The following is an 18889-nucleotide window of genomic DNA, read 5'->3' on the forward strand; positions in this document are numbered from 1 at the left end:
CAATACACCGTATAACACCAAGTTTCCTCTTGCTCCGACAAAAAAATGTTCACATCAGACTCCACTGGGGCCATAGAGGCTTCGACAGGATCGAATATCCTGGCGGGATCAACGGCATGTAGATATCCAATTCGCTAATCCGATGGATGAATGACGTCGATTCAAATGAAGATCATGAAACAGCTCCAGGTCAAACAAACAAGCGGTATGTTCATAGCAAGAGGAACAACAGGTGTTTTCAAATGTTCTTTTAAGAAAAGATCAGCCAATGACAGAGATATGAGATCATGTGCTTTTCTTGTCTTGGTTCATGTCCGCGAGGACCATGTCTTCAACGGCTTTCATCCCAGCCTCCTCTGTCTTCTTAGACTCCGCGCCATCTTCACCGGCAACTGCTTGGTCGAGGGCAAGTTTGGTCTGACCAAGGGAATAGATTTGCTCTTCAATAGTATCCTTGGTCACTAGGCGAATGACCTCGACCTCCTGAGTTTGACCCACTCGGTGGGCACGGTTCTCGGCTTGCACGTCCTCCTGGGGATTGAAGCTGGAGTCGAAGATAATCACTTTATTGGCACACGCCAGGTTGATACCAGCGCCACCGGCTTTGGTCGAAAGAAGGAAGACCGGAATTTCTGTCCGTTCATGGAAGGCGTCGATGATTGACTGGCGATCTTCAACATTTGTTCGTCCGTCAATCCTGACAAACTCTATTTGTTGGTGTTCAAGCACGTGTTCCAGGATATCCATAACCATGGTGAATTGAGAGAAGACCAAGGTGCGATCCCCCTTCTCTTTGAATCGCGCAAGGAGTTCGCAAAGCTTATCAACCTTGCCCGAATCCATCCACTCGTCGTTCTTCAAAACAAACTTTCCTAAGGATTTAGGATAGGTGACGCACATGGTATGGCATTCGAAGTCGTTGTAAGCTTTCAGCTCGTCGAAGATGATGTCCGGGTTGGACATAGACCATTGCTCTTCCTTGAGGCATGCCTTGGACATTTTGCTCAGGGTGGTGTCATTATAATGACGTCGGTAAAGAAGGGAATGGATAGCGGCCTGGCGCAGCTTCATCAGAATGTTGGCAGACCGATTGCCGGTCTTCTTGCCAGCTGCTCGGTCAGCCAAAAGCTGGCGGACCTCCTCCTGCTCGTGCTCGTAGATTTCTTTCTGAGAGGCATTGAGCTCGCAATACTCCACATGAGAAACCTTTGGCGGAAGATCGATGACTTGGTGCTTCTTCCGTCGCAGGACAAAAGGCTTGAGCATGGACTTTGCCCGTTCGATGCGTTGAGCAGACAAGAGCGCAGAGTGCGAGTCGTCGACAGTCTTCGCTTTGTTCGCAAAGATATATTGAAGTTCCTCTTTGCGCTCGTGGAAAACCTTTGGCAGGATGAAGCCCAGCAGGGACGCGAGCTCCTGAAGGTTGTTCTGGAGGGGAGTACCCGTCAGGAGTAGCCTGAAGCGGGCCGGAATCCTGATCAACTTTTCATACAGGACAGACGTCGAGCTCTTCAGCATGTGTCCTTCATCGTAGACGCAGACACTGAAGTTCATATTTCGAAGGAAATGAGCATCGACCTTGCCCTTCGCGATGGTGTAGGTGGTGATGATGACATTGATGTCGTCCCTGTTATCCTCGATTGTCTCCCGAATCACTCCCCGCTCATTCTGGCCGGCATAGTAGGGCATGACCTGGAGGGTGGGACAGAATTTCTGGAACTCTCTAAGCCAGTTTTCGATTGTGGAGGAGGGAACCACAACCAGATGAGGGCCCTTAATGCCCTTTTCAAAGAGATGGGCTAAAAATGCGATAACCTGGCAAGTCTTTCCAAGTCCCATGTCATCCGCCAGAATACAGCTAAGCTCCTTTTCGAAAAGCAGCGACAGCCAGTTGATGCCGACGATCTGATAATCTTTCATCTTCAAGTCTTCGCGCATAATTCCCGGTTGCGAGATGAAGCGCGCCTTGCATGATCCGGAGGCAGGGCCATCGCTGTCTTCCTCAGAGCGCTGACTAGCGGGAGTGCCAATGCCGGAATCGTGGGAGGCCCCAGGATCAATCGATACCAGCTCTAGTTCACCATCACGCTTGCCGAAGATATCCACGCCCCATTTCTTCATCTCGGTCGCAATCGGTTTTCCTAAGGCTTCACACCGAGCGACCAAAGAGTCCACGGCATCGTACCCCACCCACATGTCCAAGCATTTGTCAACAATTTTGTCACCAATCGGCTTGGGTGTCTTCCGCCCACGACTCCCTTTCGGCTTCGCGGGCTGGTTGGCTGTCGGTGCAGGAACCACGCGCACCTCGTCAAGAGACGCAAATGGTCGATGGGAGATGATGTGCTCGGCAATATCTTCGGTGATCGCGGCGATGTCTGCAAGGTCAAGCATCTGACACTTGTTGAAGAAGTTCAACACCTTGGTTTCCAGCGGTCCTCCTTCCTCGGGACCGTCCTCGACTGCAGAGTCGGAATCGTCGGAAATCTCCAAGGGCGCCTCCGGTGATTCGGAGCGCTCAGGAGAGACGCGTTTGCGACCCTGGATCAGTCGACCAGGCTTCTTCTTCGGCGGCGATTCCGAGCGAACTGGGCTTGGAGATGTGGCCCGACTTTTCGGTCCTCTCATTAACCGTCTTCGAGGTTTCAATTCCTCCTGGGAAGGCTCGGCTTTCTGGCTGCCCCGATTTTGCAGGTTCATCGCAGCCCATTTGTCTTGGATCGTACCACGAGCTTTGATCTGCTGCTTCACCGGCGCCGACGCGTGTTTATTCGTACTTAACTCATCGTCCGACGAACCATGCGCATCCACTTCTTCGCTATTGACCAAATGATCTAACGCATCGTCGTAATTCCCACGCTTGAAAACGAGGGCCTGCAGACAAGCCTGCACAGACTTTTGCGGCATCACCTTCTGCATTCGTTCAACTTTGACTCTCATCTGGTAGTCTTCGATTTCTTGTAGCGATGCGATGTTCGAGGACACAGGCTGCGCGCGGGAGGGGCCGTCCTGGCGGATTTTCTTAACCGGGATCCCCTTGGGCGCAGGGTCCATTTGAGCCGCAGGGCGTTTGGCGGTCGTAGGGTTGTACACTGCCGACGCCGTGATCTCTTTGAAACGATTCATGGGATCGCTCCCACCTTCCGAGATTCGAGCAGATTTGGTAAACGTGGAGGGTTTGATGTCCGTGTTCATGACCATTTGAGCATCGTCATCGGAGGAACCACCTCGATACATCGGAACATCGTCATCGAGGTCAATCGCTGGCGCACGTTTGGCCGGACCTGCGGAGACAGGGGGACGAAACTGCGTACCGTTGGGCGCCATGACGCTCGAAAGACGACCACCGACCGGGGTCGGTCGCGAGGGGGACGAAGTAGGGCCCGGAGGAGAGGAAGCAGCGACCTGGACGATGGAGTTACTTTTCGCAGAATGAGGGGGCTCGATCAGTTGAGTGGGCTGCGTTAGTCGCTGAGAAGCCGGGGTCAATTGGGTGGTCGGGGGATGGTGGAGGTTTCCCAGCGGCACGGTGGCAACCGTCTCATATTCTGCGTCGGCGGGCGGAGGAGTGCTGTGAATGATCTTCTTGTCACTCACAGGCGTATCGGGAACGGTGTCATCCATTTTGAGAGGATGGAAGAGGGAGAGGGAAAATTCGAAGTGAAAGAACACAGAGAGTGAGTGTGGGGGGGGAACCCAGTCAGGGAGGACCTGCTCGATCGACTGAGTGAAAGGCGTCCAACCTCTTCAGATCGGATTGGATTCTCCGCAAAAGAGAAAAAAAAAAGGGAAAAAGCAAAAACGCGCCCAGACGCGCAGCCCGTCACGTGGGTTGGCGCTTCAATTAAGACCGACGGGGAAAGGCGTCAAAGTCTGGGGGGGAAGATAGAAGTCTAAATGTTCTTTCTGGTTGAATGAATAAAAGATCACGTAGTATATAAGTATAGGAAGAGAACAGAACAAAACCGCAACGAGTGAAAGAAGCGTTGTTCTAGAAAGCAGCAGCCGCGCCACCGACCGAACGAGAGGCTCTTCGTCGTGGGGAAGAACCGTCCAAGCTCCGGGGCCCAATGAGATCCGCGTTCTCGTCGTATCTCCTCCGCCCAGATGAATTAATGAAGGAATCTACTTCCTTCCGAGAGACTTTACATTCCAGTCGAGTTGAAGACGGGGTGTTTACAGCGCCTCTAGATCTGCCTATTTGATTTTCACTTTCAGCAAAACCCTCTATACCCTCTGCTATCCCAACAGTTCATCAAACTCCCCGAATTCCTCCGTCCTGGGTTCATATTGACCACGGAAACACACATCCAACATGGCCAGTCGTCGCCCTCACTCCCAATCTCCAGCAGATGCTGTACCCCCATCAGTATCCGAGAAACCGTCGGATTCTGACGTTACGCCTGCAGTCCCCACGTAAGTGCTACGCTCTCCTGCCTGATGCCACATGGCCACTGCCCAATGATCACGGATGAGAGATGAATGGTCAAGCCGTGCAACCACGTCGGATGCGCATTCACCAACCCATGGGATCATCCCTCTCGTGTATATCCTCGTCGATTGCATATGCAAGACTGACTCGTCTTCTCTAGTCATGTGATCTTCAAACTGCTCGGGTTCACGGCAGCTATGATCTCCGCCCCCATCGGCATGTATTTCATATCAGTATCTTTTGGTTGTGAGTAATAGCATTTGAACCTTCCTTCTTAACACAAGGCCCCCGATCTAACGCCTGCACAGCGAGCGCAACCATTGCGGGCGTCTTTGCAGCCATTACCGCAAATATAGTCCTCTTCGCCTACATCTTCGTCGCGTGGCAGGAGGATCAAGAAGAGCGGGAAGCCTTGGCAAAGAAGAAGGAAAAGAAGGCCCAGTAGGCTGGTCTAAGTCTTGTTGACTACATTCACTGGATTTCTGCTCCATACCCATGTCCTTTGTTATTTGTACTCGTGGGAATTCGGGTGTTTGTTCTACATTTTCAGTTAATTGGGCGTATTTAGGCTTATATGGCAAGCCTGGTTGTGTACGAAATGAAGGATTTCCTTGACTATGTGAATCAGATTACCGATTTTGTTTGATCGTCTTTGTTGTTTAATCTTCATTCACCAGAATCTTGAGTAATGCCGCTAATAGATACTTCAAGCGTACTTGAACGCCAGTAATTCGACTACAATCGCATACACTTCGGAAACATCAGTCTAGTGGAGTCCGCATAGTATATATTCAGTCCATGTTGAATAGCTGCGCCTGGAAATGCACTAACGATATGTGTATCAAACATGTAACATAATCCCAAGAAAAGAAATCCGCACCCTAAGAACCAGCACGCCATCACGGCCGTCTCTTGACAAACTCCTCCAGATCAGCCTTCGTAGCCACCCCCAGCACAAACTTCCTCGAGGCATCCGTCACAACGGCAAAGCCCTGCTTCTCCCTCTTCTCGCCGCTGGGGCCCGCCTCGCTCTCGAAGAACTGTTCCAGCTCTTCCAGCGGAGTCTCCATCGTGATCACCTGGTAGGTGCCCCGCTTGCGGTTGAATCGCTGCATCGCGGCGGACACGGAATCCGATTCCTTCACGGCGCCTTCCTTCAGCAGCTCCCTCAACCGGGGGATACTGAGGTATCCGAGCAGAGATCGTTTCGTCGACGAGATCACGGTGAGGTGGGTGTAGTCGCGCTCGTAGGCGGCCATCAGGGCGGAGGAGATAGGGTCGTTGGGGGAGACCGATAGAGCGAGAGGGGGGTCCAGGTCCTCGACGGTAGCCTGAAACGAGCAATGTTAGTATAGTGGGTTTGTGTCGGTTCCCAGCCCCGAAGGATTGTTGGGCCAGGACCGGAAGGACGGTTAGAGTAGCAGGGAGAACTAACTCCGCGGTACTTGTCGGCCCAGGAGGCTTGCGATGTAGATTTGTCGGCATTGGGGGAGAGCTTCTCGCGGGCAAAGGCCTCGCTAGCGGACATGTAGGAAGCCATGATGATCGGTTAAGTTGTGCGAGAGGTGGGTGCGCGAAAGAGGTAATTGAGTCTGGTAGCAGCAATGGCAGTTGAGGATGCTGAATATATCGGGGTTCGGTATGTTGGACTCCGTCTCCGTCAAGAGAATGGTGGTGCGTATTCTGGAGGGAAGATTGAGGGGTGACCCAATGATAAATTTGAGGCGGCCCACCCTCGGGATGTCACGCTGCGACGTCATGGTCGCTGAGTCACGGGGTCCCGGGGTCCCTCGCCCGCAACGAGGTATTTATTTACGGTACTTTGCACCCTTCCTCCCCTGTTAGCCCCTGATAGCAGGGTTTCATCGGGTCCTGTCAGAATCAAGGTCAGTGGCGTTTCCAATCTCTTTTATTCTGCCCGCCTCCCTCTCCATTGATCGTTCTCAATGTCCTTCCGGAGTACCTACTCTTACTGACTTTAATAAAAGTGGAGACGATCTTCGGTCGCTTCTATAGATAGATAAGGAACCATCAGCATTACGGAGTACGCCCATCAATCTCGAAGTTCGTCTACTCGGAACGAGATAACTCTCATCGCGATTGAGTTGCAATAACGGTCGTCGCCATGCTACCCTCCGAGAGCGTCGTTGCGAGCGCTTTCTCCCACCATCCGCTGCGTCGGGCTGAAGAACAGTCGGCTGCTCCGGCACCGAAACAAAGGAACCCTTTCCCCGCATGGAGTGTGATTGATGACCCCAAGAAATCGGCACAGTCTTTGGCAAAGGAAGCAACTCGCGAGTTCAATGTCGCCAGCCAAAAAGTGCAAGCTAAGACAGGGCATATTGAACCGTGGACTCCCAAATACTATGCGGCTTGTACTGTCGGTGGACTGCTTGCTTGCGTATGTATTTCTTAGGCATCATTCTGTTCCCGCTATTAACTGTCCATTCTACAGGGCCTGACTCATACAGCAGTAACGCCGCTGGACTTGATCAAATGTCGGCGGCAAGTCGACCCGCTGCTTTACAAGAGCAATGGGGAGGCATTCCGCAGAATCCGTGGCGCCGAAGGCCTGAGAGGGGTCTTTACTGGATGGAGTCCTACCTTCTTCGGTTACAGCGTAAGCTGAGGGGATCAGAGTGTCTACCGATATTCCCATCACTGATTGACTTTTCAAGGCGCAAGGAGCGTTCAAATACGGTGGTTACGAGTATTTCAAGAAGTTCTACAGCGACTTGGTCGGTGCCGAAAACGCCAACCGCTGGAAGACCTCCTTGTACCTGGCAGCTAGCGCCTCAGCCGAGCTCATCGCCGATGTGGCCCTCTGTCCTTTCGAAGCCGTCAAGGTGCGCACGCAGACCACGATCCCGCCAGAATTCAGGTCGACCTTTGGCGGTATCACCAGCATTGTCTCGAAGGAGGGCGTTGCAGGGTAAGTATACTCCAGTCCGATGCGGCTCGATGAAACTGATCGGGATCAGTCTCTACAAGGGTCTGTACCCTCTCTGGGGTCGTCAGATTCCATACACTATGATGAAGTTCGCTTCTTTTGAAACCATTGTGGAGATGATCTACCGTTACCTGCCTGGTCAGAAATCCGACTACAACAAGGGAGCCCAAACAGGTGTTGCTTTCATTGGTGGTTATTTGGCCGGTATTCTCTGCGCCATTGTATCCCACCCTGCCGACGTGATGGTGAGTAAGTTGAATGCAAATCGCCAGGCGGGTGAGGCTTTTGGTGCAGCCACCAGTCGGATCTACAAGGACATTGGGTTCAAGGGCTTGTGGAACGGTCTTCCCGTCCGAATTGTTATGATCGGAACTTTGGTAAGTTTCTCTGACTCGCTAGGGCAATGCTTTTGCTAATCATGGACATTGTGACAGACCGGACTGCAATGGATGATGTATGTGTTGCCTCTGCTCCGATTAGATTCCTTTGCGAAATTATGCCTGCTAACGGATATTAGATACGATTCATTCAAGATCTTCATGGGTCTTCCGACCACCGGTGGAGGTCCTGCTCCTGAAAAGAAGTAAGAGTAAGAATACTGAATGTCGTGGTCGGTCGGTAGGGTCCGTGACGGATATATTGTTAGGTGTAGTGCTGTAGGGTCGTAGTATGAACATTTGAGCGAAGCAGACTGGCTACGGGCACGATAAGTTGTCACTGATGAATGATATGACACTCTCCTCTCTTCTATCCATTCCTTCTCCCTAGGACTACCTTATGTACTACTATCCCTAATGCAACTAACTGCCATGACTGACGAGATCCTCGCCAAGAATTGGTTATCAGCAACCGCCGTTAGTCACGGGCGGGACCAATCACCCGCCGGGCCTTATCTTATCATCAAAGGGACCCGACGTCATTCGTATTCCCATTTTCTTGTCGCATCGCCTCCAACGAGGGCTCGTCCCTGAGATCACCCGGAGCTGATCTAGTCTCATCTGGCCCGTCTGACTCTAAGGGACAAGGTTGTTGGTTTTATATAAGATCCGGTCCTTTCCTTTGATGCCCGAAGGGCTGCATCTTACGACCTTTGTCTCCATACACCCACCATCTGATCTAGAAACCCTAAACAGGCGCCTAACATTTGCGATCCATTCATTCCAGGTACGCTGCTTACACCATGTATCGCGTTCTTTTCCTCCTGTGTCATAATATAAGACTGTCTCTAATCAGCCTTTTTTTCGCGTTTCTTTGTCGTATACTGACTCCGACCCCTCGACTAGACCCCCATCAACATACAGCCCCGCGATCCATCATGGGCGAACATGAACCTGTCGTGTCGCATGGCCGAGGAGGTGCGCGCATCCCTTGAGCTTATCTATCCCGGAACCTCATGCTCATATGTCATCTCTCTAGGTCAAGGAAACATCGGCGCTGACTCTACTCCGTACACTCCCTCCCTCCCTCCCTTCCTACGTCGTCTCCAAGAATGTTCTCCCATCCTTCTAACATCCCACCAGCTACGTCGATGGCGGTATAGTCCGTGAAGGAGTCTACGGCGACCAGGGCGATGGCGCCTATTCTGCCGGTGTAAGTATCCAAAATCCATACGGACTGCGCAGAACCATACCTTCACACCCCACCTCTATCCTCGATTCATATCAAATGACTGCATCTCGCAAAACACAAGCATCCCATCTAACAGATATCTAGCGAGGCGGTGCCGGCAACATCGGCTCTCCACATGTGCGTCCGACGAGCAGATCCCCTCACGACGCGGAGGTAATTCCTGAACTCGCGATCCGCAATTCCGGCGACGGAGATTACCACGTTGGGGTATGTCATTCTTCCTTCCCATCGGATCTAGTCCAATACCTACCTATTATTCCGTCCGCCTGTCCAGTATCTATATCTAACATGGCCATGACAAATCCAGCGCGGCGGCCAAGGCAACGTGCACCTCGACGAAGAGCACAAGAAAGAGAAAGAAGAGAAGAAGCACCAGAAGTCTCTAGCTCATGAGGGACTGGCGGATAAATTGAAACATAAGTTGCTAGGGAGGAAGTAAACTTGACTCTTCCTACTGTGTCTTGACTACCTAAATAGTCTGGATTGTTTGGAAGGCTGCTGTGCTGGGTTGTTCATCCACGTTCAACTGCCGGTCTGCATTTGCCTTATCCACTTGACTTGTTGAATTGTCTTTGATGTGTGTGTGTGTGTATGTATTAGTGTCTGTGTCTGCGTCTGTTTCTCTGTTCTTGTGATTCCCATTGTCGGTTCATTGTGTTCTAGTGTCTGCTTCTTGTCTACGGGGTATTTTCAACAGTTACCTTATAAATCTACAGTATGCTAGTCATCAGACCAGCTACTTTCATTATCCCATATATCACAGACTCGACAAGATGAAGATCTTCACGGCCTACAGTCTCTGGTGACATTCTATCACAGATCAACAGGGAGCTGCCATCTGACTATATGGATCATCACCTTGTAATTGTGACTTATCACATCTTGCAGTTTCATCCCCAATTCCATGATCAAAGATGTATTTTCAATTTGAGAAGATTAAACTTGAATATATCACTGGAAAGACAAACAGAAAGAAAATTCAATGAACCCACCCATATTACTAGACATGGTCAAGAATGGTGTTCATGAAAACGAAGAAAACAAGATAAAATAGATAGATTCCGTCGTGCATCCCATGTAAGTCTCGTGGTCTCGTCAACAGAAAATCAGACAGAGAACAATAAACATAAAAATGCTAATAGAAAGATAATCATGGCAAGCTGAACGCAAATATTATTCCCAGGTTATCCCGTTCCGAAGTTCCCGTTGGCTGTACTCGAGAAAAAGAAAGAAAGCAAGAAACGCCAGGTCAATTATTACATGGGTAGAAAGATAAAAAAAGGGGGGAAGAGGACAATGACCACGCATCAGGAGAGAGAAAGAGAGGGATGGAAAGAGGTAACAGAAAGGAGGGGTAAAGGTAGAAAAGGGAGGTGTGGAGAAGATCGACTAATTGTTCTTGCTAAAGCGTCGCTTGAACCAGCTCTTGCGTTTTGTGTTTGTATCGCTGACGTCCGAAGCATTGGTCGCTTTGCGCAAATGGCGACGAGTGGGTGCGGCAGTCGCAGCTGATGGTCCACCAACAGGCCCGCCCACGGGGCCGCCAGCTGTCGGATCGGTGGCCGGGGAATCTTTGCTCAGGTTGATCCTTCCGGGCGCCGGCCCAGCCGCCCCGGACATTGCCTGACCCTCCAGGTTGGGCCCTGGGCCAAATCCCTGGAATCCGTAGTTCTCTGCCATCGCTCTCTCTTCCATCCGTTGGATCTGCTGTTGTTGCTGGAGCTGGTCGATAGAACTGTTCACGGAACTGGGATCAGTCGAATTGCCCCATTGGTCGGTGTTGCTGCCTGAGCCTGACGCCGCCGTTACATTCTCATAGGATTTGTGGTAGCCGTTCTGCGAGTGCCCGTTCGGAGCATAACCATTCTGACCGTAATTTTGCCCGTACATTGCGTGCTCGGACTTCATGCGAGGATGGCGTCGCGGTCTTCTGCCACCCTGATTATAGGGATAATGGTTCTCCGGAGGGGGCCCGTCGCCATAATTATCGACGAAACTGTCCGGTCGCGAATACGTCCCTCGGCCATTATGGTATGCGCCTTGTTCGCTATAGCCCCGATTCAGATGTCCATTGGGTGCTGCACATTATCATTTCGGTTAGCTAGGCGACCTTCAAGCCAGCACAGGAAACTGAATCAAGAATAGGATGAGGTACCTCCAAAATAGCTGCTGCGTCTACTGGTATAATCAGGTCCGGGAGTCGGCTCATAGTCTGGAGACAAATATCAGCAATTGCAATGAGACAAACGAAGGGCATGTGTCCCACCTGTTTTCGCGTACGAAACTGGTCGACTACTGTAGGTGCCATATATTGCGGCCTCAAAGGACCGAATGGTGTCCAACGGGCGCTCAAAACGAGGACGGGTTGGATTGGAAAGATCGGGTTCGGCTAGATTCAGGAGAAAAGGGGGAGAAAGTCAGTATCGAATTCAGTAACCAAAGATCCCGAACGGTCTCAATAGGGGGGATGGGAGGAAGGCGCCAACGAACTTATTGCATTCCCGTATTGATCCTTGTGCTCCATGTCCCTCAACGAGCCCAGATTCGATTTCTCCAGAGCAACCGTCACTAAATGAGATCTGTCAGTCGGATCATGGGTGCAAATCGGTCGGAAATTTTCGACAATGCGGTGGGGGTTGGACAGGCAATAGCTGGATTTAAAAAGTGAAAGAAAAGGAGAGAGCGCGACTGCCAAAAATGTGTGGAGCAGGGTAGATAAGGGTACACATACTGGGTTGCGCTTCGCTCATAGCAACCATCGGGTCGGCTTTGGTATGTAGATTGCGTTTTGCCTTCTCCTCGGCGGATTCGGTGCGATGATGGGTTTTATTCTTGCCAGAGTTGTTGGAATTATGGGAGTTCTCCGACCTCAGACTGAAACCTCGACTGCGCCTAGGAGACGCGACCGGTTGGGGGGCCGCCATTTTTTATTATCACCCCGTTGTTTTTAGCGCCTGATAAAACGGGTTTCCTTGGAATCCTTGCGATCTGCTAGAACTATGGCGGCCGTTGTGGAGCGCAACCACGATGGGGTGGAAACCGCCAAGGAATGTATGATGGTGCACACTGATTGATCGAGTATCAGGCGCTTCGAGACATTCACTTTCACGACTCTGCAGCGCACGAAACTTTGACTGTCAAGTGGGGTTGAATGGGCTCCGTTGCCTGAAACTGGCTCGCACGTTTAATTTGATTGAAATCTAACTAGAGAGACAACTGAAACCGATGCTGAAATTCGAGTCAAGTCGATGAGCTGATCCTGGTGAGTTTTGGTTTTACATAAGTCGTCCAGACAATCGGAAGATGCAATGACAGGAACGAGGGTTGCCACCGCAAAACGAGAGCGTCGAAGAGGTGGTCGTGGTCAGACCACAACTGGCTGCAAATGAACCCTGCAGGCAGGGAAAAAGCGATGGTTGGAGGGGTAGGAAAGCAGTGGCAATAAGCAGATTCGGTATTGTAGTAGTAATACAGATTGTAGGAATAGCAGGAGCTGGAAGAGAAAGCAAATTCGGCGAAAAAGTTGTCGCTGTCCAAACGAAGGTGGGATGAGGAGGAAGAGAAAGAGGAAGAAGAAAGAAAGGCCAGGCGGTCTTGAGAGGACAAGAGAGGCTTTTTGACTAGAAGAGGACCATGGTGTTGACGACAGGCGCCACGCAATGGGAGGGGACTGACAATCGATGAACAATTGGAACACCTCCTATCAGCTTTGGGTCGGACGGCGGCGTGAGAGCCGAAGCCACCGGACTAGAAGTCAATCGGGTTCTTTCTTGTTTGTTCTGGAAATAACCTAGCCAGTTCATTGACCCTCCGCTGCTGTTTCTTTAGAGAACCAGGATAGTCGACTGCTGGGAGATTAGATGAAGGGTATGATATCTATCAATTGGTGTCTCTCTGCCTACCCCAGAAGTCTCGTGGACTCTGCTCCCTCGGGGGAAACAATAAAATCCACCTTTGCATCTGTCATTGACTCGTGCTCGTTTGCTCCAAAAATGAAAAGAAGATAAAAGAAAAACGTGCATGAGCAGCTGACGGTACCGATTACCAGACGCAGGACCCGGAAATAGAATAGATTACGCCACTAGCCCAAGCTAAGAAAGCAGCTAGGCCCGATCAAGACAAGCGGCGGCGATAAAATACCGCGCCTGGCCAGACTTTCGTCGACGTTACGCAATTTCCCCCTCAGTTGGCAGAAGTCTCCCATGGTTTGCCCTGCGCTGGTTACTCAGGCACGGGAAAACTTCTGCTTATCCATGTTTTCTTCTGTTTTCACCACTGAGCGATTCCAGTCTAGTCTGGTCTAGTCTGGCAAATCTGCGCACTTCTGCTGCTCCTCCCATGGACGTGCCCAAGACATGTCCTTCCTTAGTCGGACCGCTAAAAGGTCGACTAACCCGGCGCTTGGCTCATCCGTCTTCTTCCCATTGGCTATGTGGCACTTGGAATGAAACAGGATTTGTCTCTTGTCCAAGATTTCAAGAGGGATGGGTGGCTCGCAGCCAATCCCTTATACATGCACAAGCTGTTGCACAACAATCTCTGCTGCAGAAGTCCAAGGTGGGCTTGCATCGTTGCAGTCCAACCGGATCCTAACCTGGTCTGATGAAACTGGCGACGAGCTGTATGCATCACGTACTGTATTGAACTGAACCAGCCTCTTGCATTTCGGCCTAACTTCATTCGCTGCAGTCGATGCCGGCGATCGCCTAGGAAGAGTTAATGAAGGTTACGGGCATTCTCATAATTCATCGTATTCGCATAGCAGGTCGGGTCCCTCTTATCTGCTTTCCCCAAACCTAATTGACGTGCGGAAGACAGAGTTGGCCACGTCGAAACCGCTAGTCGATCAAGTCGGCGGCTGGCTGTTGGAGGATCCGTGACGATCATCAAGGTATCCTGGTGGGTCATCGCGGTGGGGGATGGCGCCTACTTTAATCCCTATTAACTCGGGGTAAACAATGCAAGGAGTCCCCTTTCCAGAATCATTTTTCACCCCTACTCCGGATTGCGGGGAGTCGTTCGATCTAGATGGCTTTCTGATATCATTCTGTTTTCAGTTGAAATGGATTTCTTGGTTCTGGTGCATATTCGGGCAGATCATGAGGAATATATATCTGGGTCCTGGGGTGTTGGTCTGGAATGGGGGCTGTAACTAACAACTGATGCTTATTTTAGGCTGAACAATCACATCGAGGCTTTCAAAATCGCATTGCTGGCAGTTGGCTCGCGTATTTTGAAAGCATACTATCCCCAGACCCAGGTGATACAATGATAGCGAACCCCTTGAATACAATTGTGTTTATCTCAGCTGTCTGGACAGACAAGACGCGTCAGGCTCTGACACATGAGTCTCAATTTCTCTTGTATACTTTGCCCATCTTCATGAGATGTGTGATTTCTGATTATCAATATTTGGCTTCTTAGAAATTAATCATCACCTAGCAGTAGTTACACATCCCGGAATTAAAGGCAAAGCTAAAGCTTCCCCTTAGTTTGAGGTATTTGTCAATCATCAGACATATAGGTAAAACTCAAATCCGCGCCTTTTCTCGGCCTAATTCCATGGACCGAGATATATCCTCTTAGGTCCTTTCCCTGGTCCTCATGTAAATACCTCTCAGGGGCATACATAGGCCAATCCAGGGCGCGGGTGAAATACAATTGCAATCGAACTACATAACATATGAACCGAAGCCTTACCTTTGTTCAATCAATTCAGCGTTTTCGGCCCTCATTCTGCCAATATGCGCCCTTGACTATACCGACCATGAAAGCATGACTCTGGAAGGCCATTAAATGCCAGTAAAGGCCAAAACACCTTTTTTTCTCGACCTGATAGTGCTGGATGCTTTATGTACAAAACAAAGGTAGCCGTCTGTTGTCTAGAGGTCTCGAGAGCACATATTTTATTCCCTTGGATAGATCCACGCGGTCAAGAATATATCAAGTTTTGAAGGGAAACGGCATAATGCTATATAGATGGAGCATGCAGCTGAAAGCCCCGAGTTGAAAACAGAATTATTCCTAAAATACAGTTGTCTTAAGTGATAGGATACCCAAACTAGGTATATAATGACAAGGCCTGCTGTGAACTGGACTCCTTCCAAGATCAAATAGATCGCTAGCTCCGCGCCTACGAACTATAGCAGTTATAACATCTGTTGGAACTAAGCTGGCCGATTTACGAAGCCATATATATTGATACTGATGAAAACCGCGGTTGAACATATTCCCAAGCTGCCTACGGAGTACAACCTTGAGTTTGTGCGAAGGAATGAACTGCTTGAAGCACAGAATTCATATAGCTCTAAACAGGTACCCGGAGAATAAAAGGTGTATCTGTTAGCCTAAGTTAAAACCGGAATGTCGAGCACCAAATGTCGCATATGGAATGGTTCGATAACGAGCGGTCTTGATACATCTGGTTGGTGTCTCATGAAAAAGGCGAGCGTGCTGCCGGAATCTCAGGTGTTGCTTATCAATCGTTGTCAATTTTCCAGTTGATTCCTGTACGGTAGCACGAAAACCCGAACTTTGTTGAAATGGTATTCATTGGTGTTATGATCATCAGTACAGATGGGAGAAGCCACGTTGTCAGACAAGACATAGGATGCTCGCCAGTACCAAAACAGGCCAAGCCTTTCTAAATGCCTAGTAACCGACAAGAATAACCATGCTGTAAAGAAGACAAGAGTTCTTTTATTTTAATTCGTAGGGCTGGACGGCCCTGCCTCTCCCACGAACATTATCATCAACCCGCCAACTCCATCTCAACATCGGCTCATACCGTCGACTCCTTGCCCGACTGTCTGCGCGAAGATTCCGGAGTGCCAACTAACACATGAAAAGAGAAATTCGACTCGTTTAGATGTTGGAGGGGTAGAGCATGACGCGGACAGTAGCACCGAAGGACTTGGGGGGGAGGTTGTGGCGGAACTGAGCGCGGACGACACCGGAGTTGCCTGTTGCAAGGAAATCACTGGTCAGCCTTCTCGCCGATTTCGATTCCATGACCCGATATTCTCGCCATCGACAAATCGCATCTGTTTCGCTGGATGCATCGAGTTCACGTACCGTGAGGGCGGGTGACCTTGCCCCAGATCACCCGGATGTTGGAACCCCGAACCTCACGCTTGGCCCGGTAGACGAAAGCGACCTTCTTGCCCAAGTAGAAGCTGCGAAACCAGTCTTAGTAACCTCGTCCATATCCAGCACGGCGTTCCAGATGTTACTCACTTGGCGGCCTCGGTGGTGTCAACACCGTCGATCTGGATCAGACTGTACCAGTTGTCAGAATCCCTGTCCCATGTTCATCCCAATATCATATGTAAATCCGTACCTGGTGTTGGGGTTGACCGCGCGCTTGGAGCGCTGGTAGCTCAGGTGACGACCCCTAGAACAAACAATTCGTATTAACCCTTCTGTTCTGATGATATGTCGCAGCTCGACCCATGTCCCGATCCAACATTGAATTCGAATTTGATCATTTTCGGACGTGCGCGACACGACGGTGTAGACAATCGAAACTTACTTGACATAGACTGTAAGAAAGAATGAATGTTAGCCTGAATGTCCTTTGTGGGTGTGGTAAAAAAAAATCCCAATCGATATTCGCGACCGTCCCCGGATCTCTTCATCTCCAACCGCCGAGATCCAGCCATCGCGCACATAGGATATCAAATGGCACCGGGCAAAAGAAGTTACTCACGTCTGTGACCTTGTTCCGAAGGCATTCTGACGGCGATTCTCTGAGCAACAGCGGGCAACGCAAACAAGTCGAAGGAAGGCAGATATGACCCGCAAAAAGTCGTCCGGGTTGTCGTGGTTGTCGTCGCTTCGATAGGTATCAGTCGACGCACACACAAGGCTTACAATTTGCGAGAGTGTGTTCGGTGCGCTAACCTAAACGGGATGCTTAGCGATCAGGGCTAAGCGAAGTCCCGTGATGGAGACTCGAGCAGGGGACCGAACACCCGCTATTCCGCATTGGGAGTGCGTCCGGAACAACTACAATCTCCGGGTTCCGAGATAAACGGGGAGTTGAGAAAATCGTTCAGATCCCAAGACCGACCGACCGCCAACCTCCAACCCCACCATCGTCGCTATTTTGCCGTCGGGCTACTGTAGTCCGAGAGTGGTTCGCCGGTTCCTGCAACGGATGGGGGAACGTTCTGTCTAGAGCGCCTTTGGCTGACAAAACTTGCTGATTCCTCCCTCCATGACGACAAAGGGCTCCATCATAGTGCATCGTGATGATACTTGTCAAGATGGGGGATTTTTTCAGTCTTTCCCTCTCGGCCCTCAATGACCCCCGAGGTGGGTGAGATCATCAAATTCGGGGCGCTTGACCGATGTACATTGAGTAACAGCGTATCTTCATATTGAGGCGTGAGATAAGATGCCGAGTAGTATAGTCCTACTGTCATGGGTGTCCTCTGTACAGTACGGAGTATATAACCCAAAAGATGAGACCCTTCGGTGCCATCATACCGGGAGCACTTATTTGGAAATATAGCGAGTTCCCCGCCCCACCCTCTAGGATATCGGCAACAATCTTGACATGACGCATAGCACGCAATACTGCTTGAAGCTCTTGGGAAATTTTACTGGGATGATTCTGAACCTTGAGAACACGCGAAAAGGGGAAGAGGACAGGCAAAATTTAGTCAACGAAGTGAAAGAGGAAAAAGTACCAAAATCCAATCACAAAGGTCCTGGACACATCGGCCTTGTTGATATTCCTCACATTGTCCAGAACCAGGGATTCCCTTCCTCGGGATGTAATCACTAACTCCGGACTGCACTGGGCCGAAAGATTCGGTCTGCATCTACGGAGTATAGTTTTTATTATTTTTGTTTTCATTTCTCTTTTTTTCCTGTTTTAGACCTCCGGGAAAATAGAATCCGTATCGTTCTTTCCAGATGACAAATCCGCCGATCCATCTCTCCACGAGTAGGGTCACCGGGAGGCGCTTCAGGAGACACAGTAATCTTCGCTGCAGCTTCTGGCGCGATCTCTGCAACAGTCCCATGCGTGGAGACCGTCCGAAGTCGCTGTTGTGTACCGCTCCGGTATAGATACATCCGACGGCAAGCGAACGCAAGCCCGTCGCAAGGTTTCATGGATGTACACACTTCGCAGCACAAATGCACCAAACGAATGTCGATCATTTGATCCCCTTGAAGATTAATGTGTCGGTCCTTTACAATGAATGGCAGCAAGTGGCCGGCTTCTTCGGGGCTAAACTGTGATGCTTTGTAGCTCCACCCTTCAAGCACTGACATTATTATTTCATTGATTGAGGTAACATTGACCAAAACTGCCCGCACTCCGCGGATTCGCTGGGAATCCACGATAAGAAGCCATAAGCGCCGTTAATTTGTCCTTCCCCTTGTCACGCGGACCAACTTGAGTCAGATCATCGTTGGGAAGGCGTCGAATTGCTAGGTTTAGCGCACGCGGGGTCGGCCATTCCAAAACGTGCCTTAAAGGGGACATCCACTCGATGGACGGTCCTCGGTGGAGCGCGCTGGGATGAAATTTCCAGCGTCGGTGGTTCGGATAATATCAGTAATAGTTACTAGCTAGTCTCTCTCACCCAGACATTAATCGGTCAGGAGGTACGTGATTAATTGATTACTGATAGGATATTATTAAGATACGTGGGGGGAGGGGACTCGGAGTTACAGGCTTGATGACTATAGAATTTCCCATGCATTCTTTGTATCAGTGTATAGGATTGAGCTGATTTGATTTCCCTTGCAGTAAAGGTTGGTTGAGCTATGATATAATAATGCGAGACGTTGCCACGATAGGAGATAACTTAATATCCGGTGAAGAACCAGTCCCTCCGGAGAACGGATAACTAGAAAGAGAC

The 18889-nt window shown here is 50.2% G+C and overlaps 8 protein-coding genes across 8 annotated transcripts; 3 read left to right on the forward strand and 5 right to left on the reverse strand.

Annotated features, from left to right (window-relative positions):
• Positions 1-285: 285 nt before the first annotated feature.
• FUN30 (DEAD/DEAH box helicase) lies at positions 286-3624 on the reverse strand (the record flags this gene model as incomplete). Its single annotated transcript, XM_046086161.1, has 1 exon — positions 286-3624. One exon carries the CDS (start codon positions 3622-3624, stop codon positions 286-288), a length of 3339 nt encoding a protein of 1112 aa, XP_045942124.1.
• Positions 3625-4315: 691 nt separating this feature from the next.
• Positions 4316-4877, forward strand: VMA21 (vacuolar ATPase assembly integral membrane protein VMA21; the record flags this gene model as incomplete). The annotated part of the gene is made up of 3 exons (XM_046086162.1): positions 4316-4416; positions 4593-4678; positions 4741-4877. The coding sequence occupies 3 exons, from the start codon at positions 4316-4318 to the stop codon at positions 4875-4877; spliced, it is 324 nt and encodes a 107-aa protein (XP_045942125.1).
• Positions 4878-5084: 207 nt separating this feature from the next.
• Positions 5085-6191, reverse strand: LDX57_004501 (putative cystathionine beta-synthase (beta-thionase)). The gene is made up of 2 exons (XM_046086163.1): positions 5868-6191; positions 5085-5763 (listed from the first exon to the last, which is right to left on the reverse strand). The coding sequence occupies exons 1-2, from the start codon at positions 5970-5972 to the stop codon at positions 5332-5334; spliced, it is 537 nt and encodes a 178-aa protein (XP_045942126.1). The 5' UTR covers positions 5973-6191; the 3' UTR covers positions 5085-5331.
• Positions 6192-6557: 366 nt separating this feature from the next.
• Positions 6558-7969, forward strand: PIC2_2 (putative mitochondrial phosphate carrier protein; the record flags this gene model as incomplete). The annotated part of the gene is made up of 6 exons (XM_046086164.1): positions 6558-6833; positions 6888-7052; positions 7111-7364; positions 7414-7759; positions 7817-7836; positions 7900-7969. The coding sequence occupies 6 exons, from the start codon at positions 6558-6560 to the stop codon at positions 7967-7969; spliced, it is 1131 nt and encodes a 376-aa protein (XP_045942127.1).
• A 728-nt stretch (positions 7970-8697) lies between these two features.
• On the forward strand, positions 8698-9450 carry LDX57_004503 (DUF3602 domain-containing protein; the record flags this gene model as incomplete). The annotated part of the gene is made up of 5 exons (XM_046086165.1): positions 8698-8737; positions 8799-8829; positions 8903-8972; positions 9096-9218; positions 9319-9450. The coding sequence occupies 5 exons, from the start codon at positions 8698-8700 to the stop codon at positions 9448-9450; spliced, it is 396 nt and encodes a 131-aa protein (XP_045942128.1).
• A 950-nt stretch (positions 9451-10400) lies between these two features.
• On the reverse strand, positions 10401-11935 carry LDX57_004504 (uncharacterized protein; the record flags this gene model as incomplete). The annotated part of the gene is made up of 5 exons (XM_046086166.1): positions 10401-11089; positions 11167-11223; positions 11278-11400; positions 11502-11579; positions 11743-11935. 5 exons carry the CDS (start codon positions 11933-11935, stop codon positions 10401-10403), a joined length of 1140 nt encoding a protein of 379 aa, XP_045942129.1.
• Positions 11936-15875: 3940 nt separating this feature from the next.
• Positions 15876-16744, reverse strand: RPL33B (60S ribosomal protein eL33; the record flags this gene model as incomplete). The annotated part of the gene is made up of 6 exons (XM_046086167.1): positions 15876-15973; positions 16086-16186; positions 16248-16289; positions 16351-16404; positions 16543-16552; positions 16720-16744. The coding sequence occupies 6 exons, from the start codon at positions 16742-16744 to the stop codon at positions 15876-15878; spliced, it is 330 nt and encodes a 109-aa protein (XP_045942130.1).
• Positions 16745-16905: 161 nt separating this feature from the next.
• Positions 16906-18492, reverse strand: LDX57_004506 (uncharacterized protein). The gene has a single exon (XM_046086168.1). It carries the CDS (start codon positions 18294-18296, stop codon positions 17871-17873), a length of 426 nt encoding a protein of 141 aa, XP_045942131.1. The 5' UTR covers positions 18297-18492; the 3' UTR covers positions 16906-17870.
• Positions 18493-18889: the final 397 nt, after the last annotated feature.

This window comes from Aspergillus melleus (assembly GCF_016097325.1).
Source record: "Aspergillus melleus strain CBS 546.65 chromosome Unknown contig2, whole genome shotgun sequence".
NCBI classification, from domain to species: domain Eukaryota; kingdom Fungi; phylum Ascomycota; class Eurotiomycetes; order Eurotiales; family Aspergillaceae; genus Aspergillus; species Aspergillus melleus.

What these genes read in the sequence shown, in the direction of transcription:
- LDX57_004506 (XM_046086168.1), bottom strand. Translation starts at nt 18,296, where the DNA reads ATGTCAGTGCTTGAAGGGTGGAGCTACAAAGCATCACAGTTTAGCCCC.
- LDX57_004501 (XM_046086163.1), bottom strand. Translation starts at nt 5,972, where the DNA reads ATGGCTTCCTACATGTCCGCTAGCGAGGCCTTTGCCCGCGAGAAGCTC. An exon ending in GGGCCGACAAGTACCGCGGA is followed by an intron (nt 5,764 to 5,867) that starts GTTAGTTCTCCC and finishes TGCTCGTTTCAG; the next exon opens with GCTACCGTCGAGGACCTGGA.